The following is a 23,136-nucleotide window of genomic DNA, read 5'->3' on the forward strand; positions in this document are numbered from 1 at the left end:
CAGTTATCGATAATTTCAATAGGGGGCGTTTGATCATCCAATCGCACACTGCCACAGCTGTTTGCTGACGTCATCACCGTGCAGGGTTGGCGCCTTTTCTATTCGGACGGGTTCAGACTTGTGCAATTGTGCTCGCTTTCCCCCTTGTTTTGAAGGCCGTCGCAGGTATGTTTCATTCAGTTTTTCTTCATAATTGATTTCTGTATCATCTGATATGACTCCTACACTCTTGTACTGTGTTTCAACGACTTGTTATGAAAGAGAAGGTACAGAAATCCTCCTAGACTGAGACGAAAACAACAAGGTTTCGATCTAACGTTACCGGCGCGGACTGAGTCGTGTCGTGATGGTGGTCGCTTCGGAAAACAGTTACGAAATTTACTCAGAGGAATAAAACAAAGAACGTTGTTTCAAACCGGTCCAGCAGATGGGCAGCAGCAGATGGTACTGTGTAGTAAAGTTTGTTACACACGGCAACCTCCCGTAATTTTCACGATCGTAATATTTTTCGCGGGCTCGATGGGGAGGGGTGGTGTATTTATTGGTTGCAGATGTGATACTCAACTGGACCATCACGGACAAGTCAGGAGGGAAATTCCTCAGTAAAAACAACATGGTGATACATTCTATTACACCTAACAGAAATTATATATTCCCAGACACAAAATTTGTATGCATAATTACCAAACTTCCCGTTGTTGTTTACAGCCAGGCCCTAGACCTTCACACTGTCACGACCTGTCACAGACAGAACAATTTGTGTATTGTTGTGGTAAACAGGTCGGGCTTGAATATTCATGAGGGTCATTGTCATTTCATGTACACGTACACAATGCCATTCTGCATAAAATAGAACATGACAATTCACATGGCATTTTTATTTAAATTAGGATCCTTTAACTAACTAAAACTGACAGGTATTGAAAAGGCTAATGCCATGTGCAAGATGCCATGTGCAAGCCACTGCCTCTACAGACTCTAGGCTATGGGAGTAATGGCATAAAAGTGATATCTTTTTGTTTGAACATTGTAAGAGTTGCATAACCGAAGAGTTGTGTTTCTAACAGAAGACCAGGATGGTGAAGAGGAAGGGCAGTAACACAGAGATGGACCAGCCGTCCACCTCCAAACGTGCCCGTGCCCAGTCTGGTCATCATGAGGAGGACCCAGAGGTGGAGGAGGAGGAGGAAGAGGAGGAGGAAGGGGAGGAGGATGTGATGAACCTGACACAGGGAGACCCCAGCCTGACCCATGGACAGATGGTTAGTGTGTGGATTAGTCATCTCTTGTTTTACTCTGACATCTTCACGACCAGATGATGATGATCATGTAATCTCCAAGCAGATCTCCATGGTGCTGAAATCTTACAAGCTAGCCAGAAATGCTCCAGCCAGCCAGGGAAGTTGTCAGGCACCGTCCCGGTTGCTATAAAAACTCCTCCTGCCAGTTGCATACAGTCTTTGCAACCGTTGGGTCTGCTTGGAGACTAATGATCATGATGTTTAACTGTAACTTAAACGCAGTGGTTTTATTTGAGCAATGCCCTCTCCGCTGAAATCATGAAAACGCAAATATGCATTTCCGATGTATGTTTATTTACTGTACTACAGAATTGTTTCCACTTGAAGTAAACTTAATTCACCACAAAAACTTCCTCAGTTGCCCTTCTACAGGAATATTACATCCCCACTAAAATAAATGAATTTACAATAGTCAAAAGTCACCAGTGTATCTGAATTGAATGGAAGGACTTCAAGGAGATTCATTTTCTGTTCATCTCTGAGATTAAAGGATGATGCGAAGAAGAGGATATCATAAGTCGTATGTAGATGTAAATATGTGGATACATTTTCCTCAGAAGTAGACTAATACAATGTAATAAGTGCTATGTGTCAAAATCTTCATTTTGTGGGCTTTTCCATGTACCGTCCAAGTCTGTTAGCCTGGGTGCCATCCTATTTCTACCGGGGCTCCTACACTCGCTTTTTGGGGTGGCGAGTGTAGGAGCCACGGTAGAAATAGGATGACACCCAGGCTACAAGTCTGTAGCAACAATAGAATGATTCTGTAGCAAGTGGCATTTGTAGCTATTGGTGTCAATAATATAGCTGTCAGTCAATAACTTATATGTCATCAATATTCATTTGACTTTGTTGTGAACATTGCAGAAAGAAGCTGAGTACGGCATCATCGAGGCAATATCCCTCAAGAACTTCATGTGCCACAGTCGGTTGGAGTTCAAGTTCGGACCCAACGTGAACTTTGTGGTTGGAAAAAATGGAAGTATGTGAAGTTCAAATTTTCTTATTTTTTTAAATCAGTTATGATAAGAGTAACTAATACTATTCACTTTCAACATTCCAAGATCAAGTTCCAATACAATGTACCTTATTGAGTTTTGACAGATTAGTAGTGAACATTTAGTATTTTGGGAGCTGGCACATGGTAAATGTGGAAAAAATTTCTTAGATAGCTTCAGCCACCTCAGAAGTAACCTTTTCAGCAACAAGGATTATGTGAGTTGGACTGATCATGAGTCCCCAAAGTCATTAAGGTCTTTCTAAAGTAAAAAAAAAATTGTTGCATATACAAATGTAGATATTGTGTACTTATTGAAAAAAGGAACATTTCTTGTACTGTTATGTGGTTCTAATTTTTGATGGTATTCTTGGTTTATGTTAGGACATTTTAGCTATCTGTGAACATTCTCTAAGTAAGGTTTATAATTTGAACACTTGAAGGAGTTTTTTCCTGGCAAACCTGACTTTGCTCTGTTCGTTTGCAGGTGGAAAGAGTGCTGTACTGACAGGCCTGGTGGTGGGACTGGGAGGGAAGGCCACCATCACAGACCGCGGGAAGAGCATCAAGAGCTTCATCAAACACGGGCAGAACGCCGCGGAGGTCGCCATCAGGATCAGGAACAGGGGCATTGAGGCGTACAAACCCGATGAGTACGGGGACGCGGTCATCGTGGAACGCAGGCTGACGCAGGACGGCTCCACTTCATACAGGCTGAAGAGTATCAAAGGTGAGTGTTGTGTGTTGATGAAGGTAAGACATCTAGGTAATAAAATACGCAAAAAAAATTTAAGTTATTCAACAATTTCAAGCAACCGGATAAAATTTTGAAACTGTCAGACATTTCACACAGCATCCCGTCTTTCTCAGTGACTAAAGGGAAGAACTGGAGAACCAGGCTTCATACCTTGTATGTATAATTATTGTAAGTGGTGTGTCTTCTTCATTTTCAAATGTAAGATGGATCAGCACTATCCTGGAAGACAATCATAACAAAACAGTCAAAATAACAGCAATTTTCCAGTCTGCAAGTGATGTGATGTTATTTTAGTTACTACCTATGGCTCTTTCAATGACCAGGGCCTGCTGTAGTTTAATTCGCACTGTCTGGGGATTGAATGTCATCAGTCATTTCTATCCAGGATTGCTGACTTTCCATTGCCTAATCTTAACTGTGACATCACATGTATGCAAATGAAGAATTGTCATGTGTTCAGGCACAAAACACACCAGGATATTAAGAATCTTTAGTTTTGTTTCACTACAATGATACGCTGCTTTAAGAATGTTTTGATAGCTGTACTATTGATACATCCACCTGTGGGATAATAAGGAGATATTCATGTTTTCTAACAGTAGCCTTGTATGGACCTCTTTAGATAACATGCAAATGTGTTTGTGTCCCACATCAGGTAAAACTATCTCCACCAAGCGTGAAGAGCTGAGCCACGTGCTGGACCACTTCAACATCCAGGTGGACAACCCCGTCTCCATCCTGAACCAGGACACCAGCAGGAACTTCCTCCACTCCAGGAACGCCTCCGACAAGTACAAGGTAGTTAAAGCTTCGTCTCTGACACCTCATTTGTAAACTCGCAACAACTTGCGTTGGTGCAGATGAAAAAAAAATCACTTACACCAAAAAGAAATTACTTACACACACCATTTGCATACTTGGGAAAGTATGGTACCCCTACTTCCCAACTTGGTGACTTTTGAATTGCTTGGTTCAAGGGCACTAAAGTATGCCCCAAACTCGTAAAAATGGATTGAACACAAGTTCAGAAGGGATAGGACATTTTTTTTGCTTAATGTGTAATTTGTTTGAGCACCGATTCTTGATTTGGAGTGAAAATTTACGTGAGTAAAAGGGATAAATCTCTACCGGTGGTAACTTACACCAGTGCAGGTCTTCTTGAACTTTCTTGCACGGCTCCAATTTAATGTGCGCAAACTTGCACTTTCATTTCGAGCCCTGCTTTGATAAACACTGATGATGTTCTTTCCTTCCCTAGTTTTTCCTGAAGGCGACACAGCTGGAACAGATGAGCAGTGACTACAGCACCATCCAGGATCAACGAGAGGAGATCCAGGCCACCCTCAGTACCAAGGAGGAGGTGGGATTCTCATGGACCATGTTTATGATGGAGAAACATGTAGTGCCAGAACTGTCAAGATTGTGCCTTAACATGTATTATTATTATGCCTGTACCAAGAAGTGTGTCTGTAAACTGTACATGAAATGAAGAAAAAGACTCTTTTTAAACAACCAAGAGATTTATTCAACCGACGTTTCGGTGACCATCTGTCACCTTCTTCAAAGCAATTCTGACTGGTTCACATTGCACTGCAGCACTGAAATGGTTCACAGAAATGTGTGCCAGTATGGACAAGTATGGAAATGAAAATGTTGCACTGTTGACATAGTTTCTGTCAGAAGGGTTTGCAGTAAACCTGGTGAAATGCCACTGCACAAAGATAGTCCATGTTTTAATGGTTCAAGAACAAAAAGAACCTAAAATTAGTTAGGTTTGTTTTATAAATAACTGTACCACAAGCTCAAGAATGGCAAAACTTCTAATTTTAATATTCTTGTGGACAAACCATGGCTCCCTCAGATTTTAGTGAAGCCTGAGGGGCAAGCTTAATAGTATATTTTAGGCCCGATTTGCAAGAATTCCCAGAATTCCACAGGAATTTCAGGAATCCGTCCAGCCAACTCTGTGGATGCCCTCCTGTCACTTTTTCAAACTTGATACCTCATTAGCACGTCTGGCATCCAGGCACTCAGCTGTCGATGACAGATGACCTACTTTTACGTGGTGTCCGATTTCGTACTGTCCGGAGTGTGTCAGGGAGTTCACCGAATCTAGTATTCTAGCTTTGAAAAGGGTTTGCGCATCCCAGTTGATCTATTATCACAAGAACGTGCTGAACATCATGCCTCCCACCAAAAAACCTCAGTGAAAACCAAAACTTGAGGAGATCCAAGCATATAAAGAAAGGCAAAGTTATAAACGGAACGATAAATAACTTGGGTTACCGCTTGGGCAGTCTACACTGAACGCCTTACGGGGAGGCGTGCGGTGTCGGAAAAACAACAGTAGCTCCTCGAAAACACATCCTACAGAGCTAGAATAACAACCAAAACGATCATAGGAGCCCCAGCATACCGATTTTCTAAACTTCCGGCCTAGTTTCTCACCCCACCTATCCAACAATGCCAGAGAAAAAAGACACTACAACGGGAGTGTACTCCGGCCTTTCCACATATGCTAGGAACTCCTCGAGTTACATGGTGCCTTTCTATATCTGCTTGGCAGATGCCTTTCTGATTTCTAAGTGCGTTTTGCACAATATTATGGCAGAACAAAGATCTAGAGTGCTACGTTGGTAGTTTCCTTACGGTGAAGTAAGATCAATCCATACACCTTCGCTATGGCAATAATTTTTAATTGCCACACTTATTGTAATTGAACTTCAAAGAAGAAAAAAGTAATAATATACATTATCAATTGGAGTAATATATGTGCAATAGTGTAAACGCCTCAGTATTATTGTGAGCCTTGACCAAGTCTTTTGTTTTGTTTTAGACGGTGCCCCAGCTGGAGAAGATCGTGTCTGAGAAGGAGCAGAGGTTTAAGGACCTGGCCACTCTTCAGGAGCTGGAGAAGAAGGTGGAAGGACTGAAGAACATGTACGCCTGGGCACAGGTCCACGAACTCGAGAAAGTTAGTGTGACACACAGAAGTTTTTTTTGGTCACTTTTCTGACCATTTTTCAAAAGCAATCTCTCATAATCTTGTTTAAGATTATCTCTTACCAATACCTAAAGTTATATATCCATACTACAGACACTTTGCAATTCTTGTGAGCAAAGAATAAAAGATGAAACCTGAGCACAACAGTGCCAAGAAAAACAATTGGGAAGCAAGCAATGCACAGGCTGACTTCCAGCCTATGGGCCAGCAGATGATGATGATGATTTGTTTGTTGTTGAAAACATGATATCTATAATATGCAAACACGTCTAACCCTCGGGAGACGGGGAACAACAGATGATATACCAAATAGTGAATGAGTGAGTGGCACTTAGTGATTGATCATTGACTATGTTGGAGTCATTTTAAGAATCCTTCTAAATCTTAAGTTCTTCTCGTGGTGTTTGTACATAGCAACTGGAACCCCTAGCCAAAGCCATCAAACAAGAAGAGGCAAGGACCCCCAAGTACCACCAGAAGGTAGAAGAGTCCATGGTGAGTTTATATGGTTTCTGCTGTCTGCTGCTGATGAAATTGTAACGTGTCGTGACGTGTCATCCTTTGTTGATATTATGCAATATACATGTACTCCTGAGGTGCATTGATCTGATGTTTGTTACCTGTCTGCAGAAAAAAGTGGAAGCTGCCGAGGCCAAACACCAGGACATCCAGCAGAAGCTCCAGGAGCTGGCAGACAAGGTTCAGGCACTCAACCCACAGCACGAGGAGGCCAAGGCCAACCTCAAGACGAAGAAGGAGGCCTGCAAGAAAACACAGGCGGAGCACAGGAAGGTCCTCAGCCAGCTCAAGACAACCAAGAGGGACCGCGAACAGGTGATGGAACGGATTGATGAAATGAAGAACAGGTAACTTTTCCAGCTATGAATCATGATTGTCATGCCTTGGCATTTTTTAAACTTATGTATTATGAATTCATAGAAATAGTTTTTATCCCTCAGTATTTTAAGTACCTGAAACATTTGCAAGTAGAAACATTAAATGTGGCATAGAGAAGACATCTTATTAAGCTGCAGATAGAGCAATTAAATTTTGTACATTGGATTGAATTTGAGTAACAACAGCAGCACTCTGATGTAGCAAAGAATACCACATTTGTTACTGTAACCTTTTTTGAATGAATGATAGAAACAGAATTTTGTAAGCCATGCAGGTACCTGTAGCGGTAAAAAGTGGTCCACATTGCAGTCCCAGTGTGACAGTGAGGCTAGAGCTAGGAGTGAGGTTGACCACAGAAATAACTGCACATAAGCACCAGAACATACTAGTAACTGTTCCACACATGCAGTCTGAATGTGAGAGTTAGGCTCTAGCAAAAGGTGATGGTTGACCACAGAAATGAGAATTGTTCTTACTGTACTGGCCTGTCCTACCTTCCCAGTGTGGAGCAGGACTACGAGGCGGAGCGCAGGGCCAGGGAGGAGCAGATCCAGACGTTGCAGGAGGAGCTGGTGAAACTACAGGCTCAGCAGACCACCACCGACCACCAGATCGACCAGTTTGCACAGGCCGTCACTCACTCCAAGGAACAGCTCTACAGTCTCAAGTAAGGCTGGGATTTGTACAGCTGATTGTGGAATCAATGAATAGAATGACTGGTTTATTTCGGTAATAAGATAACAATAAAATCACACAACCAATAACATGCCATTGCGCTGCATTAAGGCACGATTTGCAGTCACAAAATTTTGTATGTACAGACAAGCAAACGAGATCCGGTCTTCAATTATACAACTTTTGATAGATCTCTTCTCTCTAAACCTCTCCCATCCATAATGCTTCATGATCATGAGTACATGTATTAGTGTATTAACTTGCTCATATGATGAAATGCATATTCAAGGTGTTATAAATTTGTGGTGTAGAGGTCACTACGAAAGCCAGGAATATAAAACCACTGCAAACATTTCAGATGTACAATAATACCTAACGGTTCTGTGTGTGTGTGGTTGTCCTTCAGGCGTGATGAGCAGGATATCCAGAACAACACTCGCCAGCTGCAGCGCCGCCTACAGGACCTCCAGTCCAGCAGGAACAACAGCCTCAAGCGCTTCGGCAGCTTCATGCCAGACCTCGTGCGCCAGATCAACCAGGCCTACCAGCAGAACAGGTTCCACCAGAAGCCCCGCGGCCCACTCGGTCAGTACTTACACCAGGCTACTAGCAAGCTAGTATGGACGCTAGAAAAAAAAGAAAGTAGATTCCCTCCTTTCGTAGGGGACACACAGAGGACACCCTGTTCCCCTTGTAATTACATACACACGTACATGTGTTCCCCCCCCACACACTGCCCACTGTAGTTTTTTTCTTCATACCAGACCCTGGGACAGCATGAAAATTGATTGACGAGCAAAGTTACTAGGTAGTTGTTAATCCATAGAGCCCATTGGGGAAGTATGAACATCCCCCACAACGTTTTTATGGCCATTGAATGAGATTCCAACCCTTTTTTTAACATCATTGTTAGAAATTTTTATTGTCACACCGCTGATGTCTTATCCCCCTCCCAGGAAGTTGCATCAGCCTGCGTGACCAGGAGCTGGCGCTGGCCGTGGAGAGCTGTCTGAAGAACCTGATGTTCGCCTTCTGTGCCAACGACCATCACGACGAGAAGGTTCTGGAGCGCATCATGCAGCGTGTCTGCCCAGAGGGGAGACGTCCCGCCATCATCATCAGTCGCTTCCACGTGAGTCAAAGATGTGCCTCTAAAAATTTGTAACATCAACCATGTACAGGCAAAGATGCATGCTCTGGACACTGTAATTGGCATACATGTGTTGTATCTGTATCTGTATAGCTGATATAACAGGCACATACATGTATAGCGTGGCAGTAGGTGGTTATATTACACTGAGCGACATGTCACACCTAACCTTTGCACATCTGTATTATCATGTGAAGTCATTTGTGTCATCATTTGTGTACTTAAGTTCTGCCATTATTTGTGCTGTTCTGAAAACATCTGCTTAACCTGTTGTTGTAAAAGACCCCCTTTTGAAGAGGCATGACTGTTGTGTTTCCAGGAACGCCCTTATGATGTGAGTGCCAACCGAGTCCAGCACAATGAATACCCTTCAGTGTTGGATGTCCTGGAGATAGAAGACCCTGTGGTCTCCAACTTTCTCATAGATCAGGTACAACACTATGAATAGTCTCTGTTTTTCTTCTTCAATAATAATGTATTTGCCTACCCATTGTGTTTTGTTCCAATTAGTAGTGGACTAATTTCAAATAAAACTAAAGAAGATGAACAGTAGATGAAATGGTATGAAGATGTGATTTTTTTATTCATTTATGCCCTTGTCTTGCCTCTTGGCTTAAAGCTGGTGACATTGTATATGGGGAAGCTTCAGGTGTTAGCTGTTAGGTGTCAATCCCCTGCACGTTTGAGAACCCAACATAATTTATCAAGAAGACCAGGGGTGGCCTGGTGTGCCTGGCTGAAAATGTGGCCCGTGGTGCGGCTGCTTTTTCACTATCAAACAAGCATCGTGCTGTGCCACAGCCTAAAGTCAGCTGGCTTACCCTTGCCTTGTGCCTTATCCTTGTCTTGTCTGTTGCCACCCCAGCGGAAGATCGAGTGTGTCCTGATGATCAAGGACAACAAGGAGGCTCGTCAGGTGATGCAGCTTCAGCGCCCTCCCCGGAACTGTAATGAGGCGTTCACAGCCATGGGAGACCAGGTCTACACCAACAGATACTACTCCTCCAACACCGACAAGTCCTCTTACCTCAGGGTCAGCATCGAGGAGGAAGTGCAGTAAGTATTTTCTTACGCTGACGCCTCCATTTGTATGTTTTTTTATGATGCGGTCAAAGCTTGTCTCAACAACCACTCAAGGGACTGAGAAAAAATGGTCAGTAAGTGGCTTGTTCCATACAAGAGGATCTTATATTTATAAAATTGGAAGGGACTGTTTTAATGTGGCTTATGACTGGAGATGGTTGGCTGCAAAAGGTGGTTGGATGACTTGGTGTGATTGTTTTAGGGCATGGCAGCAAGTGAAATTTTACGGGGGACTTGAGAGCTCTTGATGGGTATCACTTTGTGTGCTTAGCTTTTTCGTTAAGATGGTAATAGTGAAGTAGTGATTTTTGTTGTTTTGGTCACCAGTATGTAGAAAAAGTTAACACGGGGTGGCTGGATCATGAGAGTAAGAAGAAATTCTGAGACAAGGGGTCTCTAAATCATTAAGAGCAGGTGTAATAAGATGTACAGATCCAATTTTGGGTGCAAAAAAGTGCACATGCACCCAGTATTTCAAGCCCAGTAAATTAAGAAGAAATTCTGAGAGAGTTTTGATCCTTCTCCTGTCTGCACACAGGGAGACTCAGCAGACCCTGTTACTACTGTACTGCAGAATTGTTTCAACCATGAACTTAGAACATCAAAAACCTACTTTCCTCTTTTCCCTCAAAAGTAAAAGAATTGATTATATAAGAGTATGAAGAAGTTCAGAGAGAGAGTTTTGATTCTTCTCCTGTCTGCACACAGAGAGACCCAGCAGACCCTGCAGCGTCTCCAGGGTGAGAGCAGCGCCATCCGGCAGCAGCTGGCGGAACTGGAGCAGGACATCCGCAGGAACCAGCAGGAGCAGCGCCGCCACCAGACTCAGAAGATGAAGACTCAGGAGAGCATCAACAAGATACAATATGTACGTAGGGTGATCACAGGTTTACAGCCACTTGACTCCATGTGCACTATGCTTGTAGAAAAATGCAGAAAGTTTCTCCCCCCTACTTTTATCCTGATCAGGTTATTTGGGGGTATCACTGATGTAGATGTAGATGTAGTATGGATGCCTTTATTAATCACAATGCAAAGTACAGTATTTGAATATTCTTCCTCTGACTTTTCCATCCCTCAGGAGATCCGTGACTTGCAGTCTGTGGAGGAGCCCACACCAGTGGATGTCTCAACCCTGGTAAATCTTAGTCCTTACTTCATACATCACTTCATTTCTTAGTGTATTACCATTATTAGAAGACATCATTCATGCTATAATGTTCAGGGCTCAAAATTCATTTTATGGAATAGATGCACCAGTGCAGATAACCTAGAAATTTAGGTACATGCAAAAATAATCTGGTGCAAACATTATGGAAAATTGCTTTAAATCTTACATTGTTTTTGAGTCGTTGAACAGACATTAATGAGTGTCTCCTCCGTCTTTGTCAGGAGGAGGAAGTGGCGATGTATGATGAGCAGATTAAGAGTCTGGAGGAAAAGATACAGACCATTGAGACTGACTTCAACGCTCAGAAGGAAGACCTGGCCGAGGCAGAGGAGGCTTACCACCAGATTGACCAACAGATCAGGGAATTGGCAGATAGCGCAGATCCCCTGAAGGTCTGGGCCTGTTGTTTTGATTTTGAACTTTTTTGTGCGTAAATTGTATTTGTATGTGCAATTGCCTAATGGGTAGAGTGTTCGCCTTGGTGATAGGTTGAGAGTTTGATCCCTGGCCGGGTCATACCAAAGATAAATGGTACATACTGCTTTCTCTTCTTAGCACTCGGGAAAGAGTATGGAAGTTAAACACACACATCACTACCAGCAAACTAGCCCCCTGCTGTAGAGACTTGCACAAAGCCATAGGCTCCACCAACTGGCGCAGGAGGACTTAAACTTAACTTAACTTTACTTTAACTTGTTTTAGGATGACCTTGGTCGAGCAGACATTGAGATTTCTCAAGCCAAGCAGCACAGGAAGCACTATGAGCAGAAACACAAGGAACACTTGAAGAAGATTGCCGACATGCAGAAGGACCATGATAAACACGCCAAGAAAGTGGAGGTAAGTGTGGATACTTTCAACAAGGCTTTGTTCAAACCTTGTTCTCTAGGATTGAACTTTATACAAATTATATCTACATTAGCTATCAGTGAAATTTGGAACTTAAAACAACTACTGTACTTTGTGAAATGAGACTCTTGAGGTTTTTTTTACAGATTTGGTAACCCCCTGTGAGGCCAATAATTGAACAGTAATATCCCTGACTAAATTAAGTTTGTATTGTAACTATTTTTGTTTTTCTGTCACCAGGAGGAGACAGGTAAAGCTCTGCAGATCTGCCCAGAGAGGATGAAGGTGCGACGGACAGCCAAGAACATAGAGAACGAGATCGTTCAGATCAACAAGAGGATAGCACAGGAGGAGGTCAAGTGAGTCATGCTTTCTCTGCTTTTTCAGAGCAAGCATATAGAGTGTTGCTTAGCATCCGAGTGTTGGTTAACCATTACCTAACAGCCCTTACACTAGAGGATATGACCAGAGAGCGACCAGATATTTGATAGATCAATAGATTTTATAAACAAAGAATTGATTTTTGCGTCTCTTGTTATCTTTTGAATCATAATTTTGCACCATATTCCAATTATAAAATCAAGCGTCACACAAATCCAATTTTGGTCACTCAGGGATCACCATCAAGAGTCTAGTCTTAGTCGTTCACGATTCTTGTAATGATCAGCACACTGCTTTCGATATACCATCAGTCGTACGTCTGTCTATTATTATTTGGTAAACCACATTACCATGTATGCACATCTGTTCTTAGAAATTTTTTGAGAGAAATGTTCACTATTATTGTTTCTGTTCAAAGGCGTGGCAATAGAGAAGAGGTGACCAGAGATTACTATGAGTCCAGAGAACAGTTCTGGACCATCAAGGAACAGATTAAGGACCTCAAGAGGTTTATCAAGGTATGACATTAAAAGTTCAGCTGCTGTAGGGTCGCAGGGTTCTCCCCTGACTGGAATTTCGGTGCGGCACCGCTATACTGCTAGCCCAGCACCACTATTCTGGTTTTCAAATCTAGGGTGTTTCTTCTCTAAATTCTGGATTGTTGTCCTAAAATTCATGGTGGGTGCTATGCACTCTCCTACAGCACTGCTATACTCTATTTCTAGGGAGAACCAGTGGGGTGTTATCCATTTGTGTCTAAGACACAGTATTGGAAGGAGGAGCCCAACCAATGTCAGGTACCCATTTTACACCTGGGCGGAGTGAGGAAAGTCGTGTTTAGTGCGCATGCCTTTCCCAAGGACACAGTGTCAAGCCAGAAATGCCATGAATTGAACCTCTCGATCACTAGTCCTGTAGTCCAGCCACTCAACGCGCCACATACATGTATGTCAAAATCTGTATTTTCCTGTTATCAGATCCTGGATGACATCATGTGGCAGCGGCAGCAGCTATACAAGGATTTCCGGCGCATGCTGGCTCTGCGCTCCAACCACTTCTTCATCAACATGCTGCACCAGAGAGGCTTCGCTGGCAAGCTGAAGTTCGACCACAGAGTTCGCACCCTCGCACTTGAGGTACATACACATGTATTTAAAATAGTTAAACCAGTCGCTGTACTGTGAGCATAAAGATTACAAAAGTTGTTTTGTACAATTGAAAGAAGATAGCTGCTAGTGTTTGGCTGCTTTATTATGTTTGTTTTGTTAGTAAACATGCAGACTCATTATAGAATCCATTTATTTTGTGAGTACTTGATTCCGTGGTAATGGAGGATTTTGCAATGTTTTATGTTCGCGGTTGAAGCAATTCTGTAGCACAGTAGTCATGTACTAGTATTGCGTGTTGTGAATTCACAGTTGAGAGGTCACTGCAAAAACTACACAAATAAAACCATGGTTAGTTTCCTTCAAGATTTGCAGTATACATTATGAAGACAGCTGTAAGCGTGTAGCTGCATATGTGTTGGGGTCCATTCTGGCCACATACATGTACAAAGTAAAAATGAAAGAAGCAAGGATGGCGATACAGGCCGCGCATTGTAATCGTCAGTGTTGCTACATTGGTGGGACCAGAAATTGTATGGCCGCGACAACATAGGACAGTGACTGCTATAGACTGAATTCTCAATGCCTAGGTCAACACGAGAAATCCAAAGGACTGACAGAAAGTGACCACTATGGCCAGGTGACTGCCATACTCATGTGACCACTTACACAGGTTAACCTGTATATGTATGTTTCTCAGGTGATGCCAAGTGAAAGTAACAAACAGACGACAAAGGACATGCGTGCCCTGTCTGGCGGGGAGCGTTCCTTCTCCACCGTGTGCTTCATCCTGGCCCTGTGGGACGCCATGGAGTCCCCCTTCAGGTGTCTGGATGAGTTCGATGTTTTCATGGTGAGGAGCGTCTTCCTATTGTCACATCTTCCTCTACACCTTTCTCACACGGTGGACCTGGTAGAATGAAAATGAGGCCAATAAGGCAAATGAACAAAAATAATTTACAGCATCCACTCCCATTTGGTTTTCCTCCTGACTAACACTAAGTTTTGAAATATAAAATCCAATTATCAATATTGGCGTCTGTGTAGCACAGTGGCAGAGCATCCAGCTATGAACCAATAAGACCCAGGTTCAATCCCCAGTGGAGTACCCAGACATGTCCGGACATGCACCCAGACGTTGTGCCCTTGGGAAAGGCACTTAATACACATTTCCCATGTCCTAAGCCCAGCAGTAGGGTTTGAGTTGGCGTTAGGAAGGGCATCCAGCCGTAAAAACTCTTGCTACAAAAAAGGACTTGCACTTGATGAGGAGTTCTGGGGCTTCCCCATCAATGTGCAAGCACGTCTAACCCCCAGATGATGGAGAACAAAAGACGTTAAATTGGATAGAGAGAGAGAGAATATTATAACTAGTGCAATGCACAGAAAAGATGTTGCAATTTAGAGCCACGTTTACCGATGCCATCGTGCCTCCCTCCTCCGTCAAAACGAAGAGGTGCAAATTAAAAACAGATAAAAACAGATATTTGACAGACATACAGCTACTTCCTCATTGTTTGATTCTCTAATTTCCATGTAATCATTGGTTGAACTACTAATTGTGATGGACAGTTAGGATCGGACTAATGTTGGCCACAATGGCCTCATTTTCATTCTATCATGTCCACCGGGTACGAAAGGTGTATTGTTTTGCAATCATCTGAAAAGTAACTTTCCATAGTTTTTTAGAAAAAGGATTGACAAACCTCTAATCTGATCTTGACCAACAAGACAAGTGGTAAATGGATGTTGAAGTTGTTCCAAGGAATTTTAAGTTAACGATGTGATATGAACCCGTGTACAGGACATGGTGAACCGGCGCATCAGTATGGACATGATGATGAAGGTGGCCCATGATCACCGCTACAGACAGTTCATCTTTCTCACACCACAGGACATGAGGTATGTGTGCAGCAGTGTGCTACGTCTCTTCTAAACTCTGGAGTTTGTTCTGGATTAAAGTTAAGCTGTAATATGGCAGCACAAAAATGGACTTACCCAAACTTTTGACTGAAGGATGACTTCTACCAACACAGATAAACTTTCATGATGGATTTCATGATTTTGTTGATGTATTGGAGAGTTATTTGTTACTTTCAAAGTTTGAAAAATCCGCTTTTTTTACATCTAACTTCTAGACTGTTCCAAATTAAAATTTGAAGTGACATGTTGTTAGTGTTGGCTAATTTTATTCAAAATAGTACTTTTGATAGATATATTCCACATTTAATGTTACTAGGTTGTAGTATAGGCCAATAAAGGCAGTCATACCTGCAGCTTTACAGTATTGGTAAACTGTACTTAAGTCTCTTACTCATGACCTTACAAAATGGCTAACCAGTAACCCCTAAAGAGCAAGGTGATAAATGGAATCAGTGAAAGACTCAATTCAAGCATGAGGAAACTAATGAACAAAATTGTGCTTCCTACAGTTCCCTGAACCACAGCTCTATCGTGCGGATGTGGCGAATGCCGGACCCAGACCGGGGACAGGGGGTTCTGCCGTTTGAGCGCAGAGGCGAGGATGACGAGGACAACGGCAGGAAATGAGTGTTGCAATGTGTTCTGTACATGGCGATCGATTTCGCATGTATAAGTTATATAAGGAATGTACAAGAACATGGACATGGACAACATCAAGGATGGACTAGAAGCTGTGTTGTATGTAAGCTCCATTAACATTAATCCGCCGGGTTACATAAATCCGCCTTATTGAAGAACAATGGCACAGATTTACAGGAGTGCATTAAACTGGGGGATGTTGGGTTGGAGATATGTTTGGACTTTGAATGAATCTTTTTAGGGTGGCAGAATTATGTACCCTGGTGGAATTATGTTAACTGGTTCATCAGAAAGGGCAAGATTTATAACACAGAAAGAGTTCTAAAGAAACGAAGATAAAAAAATTTACAATTCCCCATAGAGTTCCCAATGTTGGCACATGGATTTTTGTCAAATAAGTTATTAACTTATTGACCTCAAAACAATTACCATGTTGGTACTCCAAAGAACACATATGGGGCAAGTGCAATGGCTCTGCATTGTTGAGTTTCCTATTGTTGAATGGATGTAGTGGGAAAGAGTTATTTGGTTCACAGGAAAGCATTACATTATTTATTGAAGCAATACTTAAAACACATTTTAAGTTGTATTTGTTGAATGGACATTCCAATAATTTTGCAGCCAACTTTTTCTAGCATAGTATGTGGATTTGAGGTACTGTAAAATTTTGCGATGATTTTTGGGGACCTCTTTTGTGAATTCATGACACAGCGAATATCTTTAACTTGTATGACTAGTCTACAACAGAGTCGTTTTGCAGTTGAAACCGTTTTGGAGTACAGTAGCTATACATAGGAAATGTATTCACAGCATCATGAATTTGTAATGAACCCCACAAACCGAAAACCACAAAAAATGAAACCACCACAAAAGTTTCAAGATTAAATGATACCAGATACCATAGTACATTCCCTGATATTTATTTGTTTGTTACTTAAATTTAATTAATACCTTTTCTCTTATTCCTTCAACCCCGTTAATGTTTACAAGTTGACTTTGTTTTTTGGTATGATAAAGATGGTTGTTACTTTCTGTTGCTCACCATTTTATTGTATTATAGTAGCCTGAGTAGGAAGACCATATTATCCTTACATAGCAGTCATGACTTAGGTTTGACTTGCACCAAGCCAGTGTCCCTTGGATCATGGTAGATCACTGAAGTACAGTCACTGTGTTGTTTTGTTGTTGTGACCACAACTTCTTAGAAAAGGAAATTGTTTTTTTTCTTTGACAAACTTACTCCCATATATCCATTAAAGTTTACGAACATAACTATTTGTAAGAATGACTATCACATGTTAAGGAGAACATTGATATCTAGTGAAGTCAAGATCAAGCTCAGGCATTGGCTATCTATATTATAAAAAAATACTAACTCATAAAAAGTCATTCTGTAACACATCATTCCTTTATTTGTTCCAACATAGATGGTCATAGTTCTGTGTAGTTTCCTAAAATGTAACGTTCTAGTTTGTTGCTTTATAAAAAAAATAAAGAAACTTTCTTTCTTTACTTTGTTGCCTGTTCTTTGAATGCTTTACCATATGGTGATGATTCTGATGAAAAAGAAGATGATATGGTCCAGTTATAAAGACAGCTTAAGAATTGCCCATTCAATGATCATTGGTGGTATACGAAGATCTGAATAGATAAAGTCCACAAAGTTATGTTTAGTTTTGGACAGCCCCAATCTGCTGTATTATACTTAGTTTTTAGACTATTGTGCAGTATATGTTCATTGAGTAGTCCATCTTATCACACAGTCACCACTCGCACAGCGCCGTATACATTCAGCTGCTTTGTTAAATAAAGATGCTTTGGGGTCACTGCCATCTTGTACCTCTACCGTCAGCTTCATGACATGTCTCTCTCACTTCCCTTCTTCTTCTTCCTCATCCCCTTGTTCTTCCTCCCCATCTTTTTCTTCGTCCCCTTGTTCCTCAGACTTTTCTTCAGAGTCTTCTTTTTTCTTGAAACCGAATACTGAGGCTAGGGTGTTCTGGATTGTCTCCAGCTCTAGCCCGTGTTCCTGGGCAGTGCTCACCAGGCCGGAGACAGTGCTGACCAGTTCTTGCAACTTTTCAGCCATGCTGGTGATGTGCTTGCTAAAAGGAAGACAAGGATGTTATAAATAGTATGGCTGTATGACATTTTCACCTTGTTTTTCAAAAAGAGTTGTTCCTTGAACTTAAAGATTTATGTCAATTTTCAGCATATCTGGATGTAGGGCCATGTTGCAATCGGTCTGGAACATGACAGCATATTGAATCACAATTTTTAGTCGTATCTGGTTACGTTTTTGAGAGAAATTTCCCCTGTGAGCTAGTAAAATTCAAAGTACTGCATGCTAATACACCTTTTTTTTCTCGGCTTAGATCTACTGATGCGTTTGATAGTGCCATTTTTGTGGAACAATGGATGCATGGTTGATGCAGCTGTAGGGTATCGTATGACCTAGATTCAATGAAATAAAAACACAGAACAATGGCCTGTACGATGGAAGCTTCCCCTAGTTGCGATTGTGTATGTTTGGGAGATGACAGTCGAAAATCTATCCGACAGTAATGATGTTTACATAGGCATAAGTCTGAGAGGACTTTCTACTGTCTTCTCACTGGACAAAATAACGATATAGAGACTTGGTCTCAATAACAACCCAAAGGCCTGGGGAAAGATGATTGGTGGCTGCTCCAGACAAAAGGGTCTAAACTGCTGTAAAATTGGACGGAACTGTTTAAATGTGACTTATGACTGGAGGTAGTTGGCAGACCAGGTTTGACTATTTGAGGAAGAGGCAACTTCATCTATGAAATGGAAGCAAGAAGCTTTTACGCCATAAGACATAACCCATCTCAACCTGTTGTAAAAGATAACCTATTTCAGATAACAGCATCAAAATGTTGATTCTCAAACTAGTATTAGCTTACCTTTGATGATTAGCTGAAAACTTTGTCCAAGTCTTGGCAGGTGTTCAGCTCCTGTTACACAAGCGATAGTCTGCGAGAAGTGATGCCTTGTTACAGCTCTCACAATTGGTCCAAGATGGAGGGGTGGCCGACTACACATCATTTTTCATTTGGACGTATTCTGTGCATGTGGAGTGCTACTGACGGTAAATCAAATTACTAATTGTAAGCCGGTCATGACGTGTCTATTGGCTGAAGTAGTGCACATCTCAAGTTGAAATAATAGGCAAGGGAATAGATAATTCCACCCAGTTGACTATGATGGTATAGTCCGAAACCAGTCTTACATCCTCCCCACTCTCCACACCCCCAGGGTAACGCTTGTCTTCACGTGATTGATTGGTGATGATTTGTAGTTTGACCCCTGATATTAAGACAATTTTGTCAGGGGATCAGTTAAGAGGGGCCATAGTAGTAGTAGTAGTAGTATCAAGTATTTCATTGTCTGTTGCGGGGTCCTTGGTACAGGTCTAGGGGTGGGATTGCATCTGTCGGCTAGTCATATTTGGAGAATATTTCATACCTACCATAACTACAACTATCCACCTGCACGATATTTTACGGATGGCGGTACGAAATGAAGTTTATTATATTGAGTTCTTTATTCATTGCTTAAAATAGGCTTATAGTAGGACAACAGGATGATTGCTGTTAAATGTCAATAGGCACTTGTCACCCTTTACACATGACAACTGCTTCGGTACAACAAGACGACTGGAACTGGTTTTCATCAATGTCATTATAACGTTACAATGCATCACGTCCTGTAGCCTTACCACAGATTTATTGTGTTGTGTACATAGTACATGGCTAAAGCAGATAACTATTGTATTGTATTTCATACTCGTTAATTTAATATCAGCTGTTGGGTACGTAATTCTGTACTAGGCAAACAAATAAACACACAGCAGAGGGAATGTTAACATCGACAGATCTAGATTATGCTTTCAAGAAAACGATAAGAATAGAATCAAAGGTCTGACATTATGACCTTTCCTTGCGGCCCTGTCTATTATGTTATGATTATGTATATACATGTTCCCTTTAATCTTGCAATCTGTATGTATGCCTGTATTTCTATGTATGATGAACCATGTAAGATTGGCTGGGATACGACTAAAGGGTATCGAAATAAACCAAATAAACGAAAGTACCCCAGCTCTTAGAGATAATCACCCCACCTTTACAACGGAAGGCTAACTGACAACTTGTGCTGTTATGCCTTATGGTTTATAAGCCAGAAGACAATGGATTATTGCCATCGACATTCTGTTCGACCAAACAGCTAGCTCACGGCTGAACAGCTATCTTAGACAGCTGCTGTGACATCAGCGTGTTCTCTTTCTCCAGCCTCTTGGTCTCCTCCTCCACCTTCCTCATCCATTCGTTCATCTCCTCTGTCATGCGTTTCATCTCCGCGACCTTGTCTCCCGCCGGTCCGTCAGTGCTGCCCACATTGCTGTTTCCACCTTTCACCGCCGTCTTGTTGCTGGCTACTACTGGCCCCGCCTTTGTTGTACCTTTCCTTGCGGCCCTGCCTCTGGCCCTGCCTGCCTTCAGCCTCTTGGTCCGCCCCATGAGGCTGCCCAGGGCGCCTGAGATGGTGTTCAGCTCCGTCATGTTCTTCTGCACGGTCTTCAGCAGTCCGAAGACGGTGGACTTCATGCCGAGTATTTCCTTGTTAGCATCTGTTGTCATCGTGTTGGATTGGTATTAAATGTGATCCTCTGTGGAAGATTTAAACTGTCACGGCACGACTTAGCCTGTGATATTCAAGGAGAAACAAAAATATGAAAATTGACCATTGCTGAAAGTATTATGTATAACACATAGGAAAACACTTCCCATTTTGTATGGGCCATCCAGTATTGAGTCATGGTCACAACTATGACAGACCATCATCCAAGAGGCTGTGCTGAAAAGCTAGCTACAGGAAAATGGAACGTTTTACCCTCCCCCAACATCTGCCTGGATTACACTGATAAGACTCTTATTAGGATAACCTGTGATGGTTTACTTGAAACGTACACACACAATTTGGATGCTTGAAAACAATTCACATCTTTACTTTAGTATCAGCGGTGGTAAAACAGCATAGGCCAGAACTACACTCAGTCGTACTGCTCACCCTACTCAAGAAACACATGAACACGGCCTCATTATGAAGGGAGATATCATTCTAAAGAAATGTTGAAGTCGTAATCAAGTTCTAATATCAATAGGACATCTACCCGTCGTAACCATCAACCATTCATCATTGAAGATTGTTAGACTTACCAAGCTCGCCAAGAAAGTCCTGTAATACGTCCAAACAGATTCTGTGTCTTCGCTCTGTTTGTATGTGTAAGACCTTCACTATCTCTCGGATCATTTGGGGGTGCTACTTTGTACATCTGCAGCCAAAGAGGGCATTTTCTACTATTGAGAGCATTAAAACAAAACTGATTGCGTTGTACACATACAATGTAAGCTATGTGTTAAAAGTAAATGCTCGTGGTGAACTTTGCACCATGCATTGAGCTAAAGAGAACTTCATTTGTTATACAACTTTACCCAATGGTGGATGATCCCCTTTGGTTTAAAATGCTCGGCCAGTGTGGTCACACGTGAGGTTGACGAATCAACCCTCCTAATCGCACGAGTCTATCTGCTTAAAACTTGCCTTCGGGGAATGTTTACATCTCCGGTAGAATGTTGTTCAACACAAACGAAAAATGCAACCAAGCCACCTAAAGGTTTTCATTCCTTAGCATCGTTATAGCCTGAAAAGCACTTTTGTCATGAACGCACCCCTGCTACTGCAATAACCATCAGCACAGAATGGGACGTTTTATCTTTGTTTACACGGAGTGTAATGAAGTGTAAAATGTTGTCATTCAAGGTGACTTGACTTAAAAGAGAGAATGTCGTGCATACGTGTCTTATCATTTGTACTACGATGGGATTGCAACGAGATAGAGAACCAGTACTGAGTGAGAAAACTGCTCGAACGCGGTTTGTTTGGTGTAAAACTGTCATCTCTCAAACATAAGTTAGACTTACAGAGAATGTTGCCCGGGGCTATTCAGATCCTTAAATATTTGGTATCACACCACAGTTTTTCTCCGTGAGATACAACAGGTAAAGATACTTCGCAGTCATAATGGTACGCGCAGGTATAACGTCACGTCGACCGACGTAAGACGATTTTGATAGAAATCGTTATGGATTCCCCACACAAATTGCAAAAGCTCACTACACTCTGGCAACGTGTTATTGTGGCCCGCTGCATTAATAGTTTTTATATTCACATTCACACATGTGTTGTTCACGTCAGTTGTGTTTAAGGGTCGGCACATGTACAGTGTTGTTTTCAAGACCACAGCGCTTGAAAACACGTCCTCGCGATGATAAACACGTAGTCTGACACGGACGACAAGACCACAAATGCCGTACGTATGACGGTATGTGTGAACTTTTCATCCCATATCAATTTGTAAACACTACCGCCGGCTTAATCTGGCATTCCTCCATGGCAACTAGGTATTAACGTTACATCCACACCTCGTGACCGTCTATGCCCGGCACATCACAGCGTACGGCAACAAACAGTACGAGAGAAACTATATATAGCTGTCGCCTATGATACCCTCGCAATTGACTGCCAATGCCAAGAGGATCTTAAGGAATAGTATCTAAAGGTTAAACTGACACAGACGATCTACAGCTCTGGCATCCATCATAAACATCCCTCATGCAGTAGAAGGCGAAACATAACAAGTTAACGAAAGTTGAACTTTGTTGTCACAAAGCTTCAACAGCTGGTCGTCAGGTCTTGTCAACATTACGCATATAAATATGTTATTTTTGAGGCACATATGTTTTGGTCTCCTCCTCCTGTTTTTTCTCCACTCCTGACTGATGCGTGATGAATGAAGTTGTTTATCCATTGAAATGTCATAGAATCTGATTCACCACAACCAACAAGAGAAAGACAACTATCTTTGGAAGTAGTTGTCATTCACTGGATGTACAACAAAATGTTTTTGCCGTGTTCGTGTAACCGTTTCTTATATTTTATGATCAGGCGACGACCTCGTAAGCTATATATTTTGTTTAAAAAAATCACAATTCAAATGCGTCGTAATTTACCATGTACATTTATTTACACACCACAAAAATCATCTACAGAACCAAAATCTCCGTATGTACATCCAACACATACTAGAACATCCTTCATCATCATCATCATCATGTC

The 23,136-nt window shown here is 41.9% G+C and overlaps 2 protein-coding genes and 1 long non-coding RNA gene across 4 annotated transcripts; 1 reads left to right on the forward strand and 2 right to left on the reverse strand.

The window, feature by feature from the left end:
* The first annotated feature begins 124 nt into the window (after nt 1-124).
* On the forward strand, nt 125-17,445 carry LOC136428704 (structural maintenance of chromosomes protein 6-like). 2 transcript variants are annotated; one of them, XM_066418417.1, is made up of 24 exons: nt 125-165; nt 1,068-1,262; nt 2,169-2,283; nt 2,786-3,028; nt 3,711-3,853; nt 4,314-4,415; nt 5,892-6,029; nt 6,474-6,554; nt 6,690-6,925; nt 7,459-7,623; nt 8,038-8,216; nt 8,588-8,763; nt 9,101-9,211; nt 9,647-9,837; nt 10,573-10,732; nt 10,946-11,002; nt 11,257-11,427; nt 11,738-11,875; nt 12,125-12,243; nt 12,684-12,783; nt 13,243-13,401; nt 14,072-14,224; nt 15,176-15,273; nt 15,804-17,445. In XM_066418417.1, exons 2-24 carry the CDS (start codon nt 1,077-1,079, stop codon nt 15,919-15,921), a joined length of 3,339 nt encoding a protein of 1,112 aa, XP_066274514.1. In that variant the 5' UTR covers nt 125-165; nt 1,068-1,076; the 3' UTR covers nt 15,922-17,445. The 2 variants fall into 2 exon arrangements, with proteins under 2 accessions (XP_066274514.1, XP_066274515.1); XM_066418418.1 differs by having other exon boundaries at nt 142-165; nt 1,071-1,262.
* LOC136428716 (uncharacterized) lies at nt 17,323-19,039 on the reverse strand. Its single transcript, XR_010754650.1, has 2 exons — nt 18,861-19,039; nt 17,323-18,038 (listed from the first exon to the last, which is right to left on the reverse strand). It is a non-coding gene; the product is annotated as an uncharacterized lncRNA (long non-coding RNA).
* A 627-nt stretch (nt 19,040-19,666) lies between these two features.
* LOC136428717 (uncharacterized) lies at nt 19,667-21,261 on the reverse strand. The gene is made up of 2 exons (XM_066418433.1): nt 21,177-21,261; nt 19,667-20,662 (listed from the first exon to the last, which is right to left on the reverse strand). The coding sequence occupies exon 2, from the start codon at nt 20,595-20,597 to the stop codon at nt 20,190-20,192; it is 408 nt and encodes a 135-aa protein (XP_066274530.1). The 5' UTR covers nt 20,598-20,662; nt 21,177-21,261; the 3' UTR covers nt 19,667-20,189.
* Nucleotides 21,262-23,136: the final 1,875 nt, after the last annotated feature.

The sequence above is a fragment of the Branchiostoma lanceolatum genome, chromosome 2, assembly GCF_035083965.1.
Source record: "Branchiostoma lanceolatum isolate klBraLanc5 chromosome 2, klBraLanc5.hap2, whole genome shotgun sequence".
In the NCBI taxonomy this organism is placed as follows: Eukaryota; Metazoa; Chordata; class Leptocardii; order Amphioxiformes; family Branchiostomatidae; genus Branchiostoma; species Branchiostoma lanceolatum.